At 38.6% G+C, this 6,000-nt stretch overlaps 1 protein-coding gene across 1 annotated transcript in view; it reads left to right on the top strand.

Annotated features, from left to right (window-relative positions):
* Positions 1 to 2,284: 2,284 nt before the first annotated feature.
* MMRN1 (multimerin 1) overlaps positions 2,285 to 6,000 on the top strand; it is a 47,946-nt gene continuing 44,230 nt past the window's right edge. Inside the window, exon 1 of the mRNA XM_071742839.1 lies at positions 2,285 to 3,049. Coding sequence (XP_071598940.1) covers positions 2,526 to 3,049 — 524 coding nt within the window. The 5' untranslated portion in view covers positions 2,285 to 2,525. The remainder of the gene's footprint in view (positions 3,050 to 6,000) is intronic.

Below are 6,000 nucleotides of genomic sequence, written 5' to 3'. Positions count from 1 at the left end.
ATACTAATCTACGCCTCATTTTGCCTTGGGGTTTCTAAAAATATGGGAAAACAAATTTAAATTCAGATAATCATATTAATTAAAAAACTCAAATACAGAGCTCACAAAAGAAGCACTCACATAAAAAACTTTGTTAGCCTTCAAATGTGACTGTTGTCAGACTGGCCCCTGCCCCTTATTCAAAGGATGTTTACAGATTTGTGTTATGAATAAGAAAAAGAGAGGGGAAATAAAGAGGGGAATAAGAGGGGAAATAAACTCTCCAAGAGGGACTACAACTGTGGGGTTTTTTCTAACATGTTGTATCACATATTGCTGCCTGTCTTACTTGCACAGTAGAATCCTGCAAGTAACTGAGACAATAAAACAGAAAGATAAATCATAACATGTGGAAACCCCAAGCATTTAGCACACCTAAAAAAACAGGCTATTGGCTGGAAACTGAAAATAAGGCAGTGTTATCCAAATTTTTCAAAACAGCAACAACCATCACAGGGACTTAATTCACTGCAATAAGATCTCGAGGATTATCAAACATGGGGTTTTGTTTTTGTTTTTGAAAGTATGGTCTGAAAAGATTTGAAGGTCATTTACCAGTTTTTCTATGATGTGTTGATCATCCAACTTCCATGAAATAGGGATTTTGCTTCTGGTTTTGAGAAAAGGTGATCCTCAAATAATATGAAGCATGCCCAGGAGATGCTGTCCTGTTCCCAGGTGTGCAAGGTTGCTTTCACAGATAGTCCTTAGTGTAGCACTTGTGTCAGTGGCTAGAGAGTTTTTGAGCAGCTTGACCATACCCTCTCAGATCTTTTTGGTTCCTGAAAGGTCTATTCTGTTACTGTTTTGTCCCTGTTTTAAAATTTCTTGTTAATTTCTTTATCTAATTTCTCAGCAATTATCTTTCCCCTTTATTTTCCTTTGACAAGAAACTAACTATCCTTGGTTAGTTAAACACTATCTGGAGAATGGCAGTAGAGGAGCAAAGGTTCCTTATCCTTTTCCCTGACTGTGTTGGTCAACCTTGCAGCTACTAAGCATAATTTTTTACATTAATATTGATTGGAAAGGGCATCCAAAGGTCATCTGGTCCAAAATCAAAACAGAGCTTAGATAACCCTTGCTCAGGGTCTTGTCTAGTTGAGTTTTTATTATCTCCAGGCATTTCAATCCCTCAGCTTCCCTGGGTAACCTGCTCTAGTACTTTTCTACACTTGCAGTGTAAAAATTATCTTTATTATTTAAACTAAATAGTTATCTCCCCAGATCTCTTCTGCATGCATGGTTGCCAATATTATGTTTGGGCTATTATATTAATAGTAATAATATAATACTATATATTTTATATGTATGTATTATATAATGTATAATATTGTAATTAATTAATTGTAAAAGTATGTAATAAGAGTTTGCATACTTTTATTATTATAACATATAATTACAATGTTATGTATAATATTGTAATTAATTGTAAAAGTATGCAATAATAGGGAAGAAATTGACTCAGTGATTCTGGGTATTCCTTTCAGTCTTGTCTATGGGTGGGATTCAACTCTCAGTTTTAGAGGTATGGGTTTAGAGGTTCATAAATACAGATTTGCATAGGAACGAGGTGTCTAAACTCAACTACAGTCAATAGGGACCTAGGATGGGATTCAGTTGCTCCTATATAGCTTTTAACACCATTTGAAATGTCCTCAAGCATCCTGTTGCAGAAGGGCACATATCTCCTCTGTCATATACCACATATGTCAGGGCCACATAGGTGTTTGTCATACCTTAGAGAGTCTGAAATAACACCAGACACCTGTAGGCAGTGCCACAGAAACAGTTCAGGCACAACATTGTATGGACTACAGAAATAGGACACAGCATAAATGGCCAATGATCTATAGGTAAATGTTTACTTTTGAAAGCTTGTGAAACAACAAGGAAGACAGCATGAACACCTTCCTTATCATCTCCCCATTTTTGTCTGTAGTGTGCTTAAACATGGAAACAAAAAGAGATGACACAGCAACCTTTCAGCTTTGTGTGGTGCACTAGTTTTGCCAACTCTTTTTTCAATAACAAGGTCACAAGTACAAACCATCCAAAGGGCAAGTGTGACAAGTCACTGCTGTTCTCTGTCCGTGTAGTTGTGAAAGGAAAATTACCTAATAATTTCAGGTTTTATCCCCCAGGATTACTTCACAATACATATTTTTCCACATTTCTATTGTGCCATTAGTCTTTATCCTATGCCTTCTCTAGAAAATTCTTTTTTCCTCCCACAAAGGCTGCCAGGCTCCTGCTCTCCAAGAGGTCAGAGGTTGCAGAGGAATCCACAGAAACAGGAAACCAGGCTTCCTCAGTCAGTTTTGAAACACCAAAACCTGTTTCCTTCCTACAAAAATAAAGCCTGTCAGGGCATCCTCTGGGTAGGCTCATTTTAAGAGCAGCAGCTCATGAGGAGGGAGAAGCTGCAGGATATCTTGCTTGGGAAATAAATGTGAGATAACTTGTAGCACTTACAAACCACCAGAATGAAGGAGATAATCTTGCTGCTCCTATTGTACTTCCAACGTGGCAGCATTGGATTTGATACTCCAGAAAATCCTTGGCCCCAAGGTCAGGGTAGTGAAACCCAGACAAATCACTCAGAATTGACTCCATCTCCAGCCAGAATTGTGGGGTCACCCCCTTCTGAGATCCCAGCTGCCCAAGCGAGTGCCTCACAGGGACCTCCTTTTGCACCTTCAGGCAAGACTCTGGAAATGAAAGCAGTGATGGAAAGCTCCAATCCTACAACCTCTGTCCCTGCAAGCCAGGCAAATGGACACACTGATGGTGACCCTGATAAAGAGAAGACTGGAAAATCATCTGTCAGCAAAGGGAGATCTCTACAGAGCAATGCCATAGAGGTCCTTCTCCAGCAAGAGGTCACTACAAGCCAGAATACAGCTACAGGGACAAGATCTGTCAAGCAGACACCCCACAGCACTGCTATCACCAGCAACCAGCAGGGTGCCAGCTCCAAAGCATCTGACTTCGAAACTACCAGGGGAAAGTAAGGAAAGTTGCATGTATTTTCTTGTCACCTGTATACTGCTTAGGAGAGGTTATTTTTCTGATCCCAGTGTAATAATGAGCAGAAGTTCTGGTAACTTCAGTAAAATTGGTTTTGGAGCTTAAATAACACCATCTAGAACAAGCAAGGGACCACATCTGCAGTATTACTCAGTCAAAATCATACATTTGTAGCAGAGTAAATACTGTAATATTTTAATTCTCAGGGCAGTTTTCTCAAAACCAACAGAAAAGTCACTATCACATATGGGCAGGAATGTTTTTTTTCTTTCTTTTACTGTGGATAAAAGAAATTGCAGATGTCCTTTTTCGTTCGGAATTTATTAAAAAGTTTGTGTTTTTAACTTCTCCACTAAATCTAAAATACAAGCAATTACATGTACAAAATGCATCAATGCCTAACAATTTGAAGCATTTTGTTCAGTGATTAAAACTTAGGGAAAGTGGTGTTGCAGGTGAATGTGCATTCAGAACTGCATAACTGGATACCTCATAGGTAGGCATAGCAGAGTGTATCAGCTTGCACTGCATAGTTTCATAGCTCTATAACACTCTGTTATATTCCTTGTTCCCCAAAATCTTCAGTTCTCAATGGGGATCTTAATACTGACTTTGGAGGTGTTGCAAGGTTCACTTCATTGCTGATATATATTCAGATATTGATAGAAAATGGAAGACACAAAGGATTGGGTTTTTTCCATAGTACTTATTGAGAGTGGGCTTTCAGAATACAGATTTCTTCTTTTGATAGAACTTCCCCAAATGTTAGCATGCAAAAGCAGGAAAAAATCTTTTTTTCTCTGATTCACACAAAAGGGAATAAATCAACCCTTAGAAATACTCCCACAATTATCTTGCTGTGTCTGGTTGTGAGCTCTCATTGCTTCAGCTCAAAGAAAAGATTCCCATTGACCTGAGCATCTTTTTGATCATGCATCAGTAAAATGATGCACAAAGACCCAAAGGAAATGAGTCCTTTGTCTCAGACTGGAAGCTTTACTGCAATAAGGAGCTGTGTTTTCCAAATACTTTTCCTGGCATATTCCTTCAGCTGTGAATGTCATCTGGTACAACACCAAACTACAGTGTTTGGCAGAGTGTCTGAGTTAACCTGAATTAAATGGTTTCTCTTGATACGTAAGAGCTGTTAACTTTGACTCCATTAAAACACATCTTAACACATGCTAACCTTAGAGTCTTCAGCATTCTCAACTTTTGTCAGGAATAGCATTCCAGTGAAATTAAACGTCAGAAAAACTGTGAATTGGCAGGTTATTTTTTCTACCTTTTACATAAGCTATAAAGAAAGAAATAATTAATCTGGTGAACAGGACCTCGTATCTTATTTATCACAATGGGATGTGATTGCAGCTTCAGAGGCAAAATAAGCAAATCTTGTATTAGCTAGCACTTTACTTCATTTGTAGTCAAGGAGCAACCTGCTGTGCAACATGCATAAAGGCTTGTTTTATCCTTTCCCTTTCCCTTTCCCTCTCCCTCTCCCTTTCCCTTTCCCTTTCCCTTTCCCTTTCCCTTTCCCTTTCCCTTTCCCTTTCCCTTTCCCTTTCCCTTTCCCTTTCCCTTTCCCTTTCCCTTTCCCTTTCCCTTTCCCTTTCCCTTTCCCTTTCCCTTTCCCTTTTCCTTTCCCTATCCCTATCCCTATCCCTTTCCCTTTTGCTTTCCCTTTCCCTTCTCCCAGTCCATTAAATAAGTCAGATATAGGGTTAGGGTTAGCATATGTTTCTTTTTTTTTTTTTTTTTTTAAATAACATCATTATTGCAAATAAAGTAAATAAAGTAAAAGTGATGCTCTAAAACTTCCAGTGAAGACATTCTGCTTTCTCTGAGCTTTACACTTTGAATGCCCAAGCACAGCATGAATGAGTCAATAGCAGAGTTCACAGCTGTAATAAATGTACTTCCTCTGAGGAAAATCTGAAGCACAGTTTGCTTTTTGGTTTTACTTTGAGTTAAGCAACTCTTTAGTTATAGACTGTGTTCCGAGCTGAAGTTTTGAGTGACCTTGCAGGAACTGCATGACTCTGTAGTCCTTTATGGCAACCCATTGTGCTAACTGCACAGAGACTGATGTTAAGAGGCTCCATATAGAAAGAACAACAGAAAGAGGTCAGGGAGAGACAAGAGGAAGGAAAACAAAACAAGAATGAGCATTTGTTTTCTTATATAGTTATAATGGGGAAAAAAACCCAAACAACCAAGCAGTACATATATTTTGTCTCAGAGTCTCCAGGGCTTTCAGAGTACCCACAAGGTACAATATGTGCCCAATGTAGGAGCTTAATTACTCAAATATCCCTTTATGAAGGTCATCTGCCTCACTTCCTATTTGTAAACATTCTCTTGCTAACTCTACTCTGAATTGTCTGAGGAAAATACTGTGTGCACATGTCACATACATACTAGAATTAGATTAGAAAAATGTTATTCTGGTTTGTTCTGTTTTTGCAAAATTCCCTCACCTGATGAGAATAGAGTCAGCAGGACTAAAGGTTCCAGATTCAAGACTCTGCAATTAGTAAAGCAAAGCTTGGCTTTTAGCCTCTCTTTATCACATCCCAATGTGGTGTTTTAAGTGCTAAATATTGAGCACCTCCTTATCTCCAAAACCACTAAGCTCTTCTTTATTCTTCACTGGAATTAAATGGCAATGAAATCCTGTTCTTTCACAGTGAGTGGAACAATTTTATTGTTCACCTTGGAACAGGTACAGATGAACACACTTTATAGTTTCTGTAGCTCTCTGCTCTCAGGCTGTTTCAGAAGAGTGGTTTCTCTGATGAGGTATCCCCTCTCCTGGGAAAGCCTGCACCCAAGCTTTCAGAAGGACAAGAAAATTTTTGTAAGGAGCAAATCTGGAATATTTTGAGATGAAGGAAAATTCCTTTCTTCACTCCTAGTAAATAATTTGAC

The sequence above is a fragment of the Heliangelus exortis genome, chromosome 4 (assembly GCF_036169615.1).
Source record: "Heliangelus exortis chromosome 4, bHelExo1.hap1, whole genome shotgun sequence".
Taxonomy (NCBI): domain Eukaryota; kingdom Metazoa; phylum Chordata; class Aves; order Apodiformes; family Trochilidae; genus Heliangelus; species Heliangelus exortis.
Note: the sequence above shows the minus strand (reverse complement) of the source record. Positions and strands in the feature narration are given on the sequence as shown.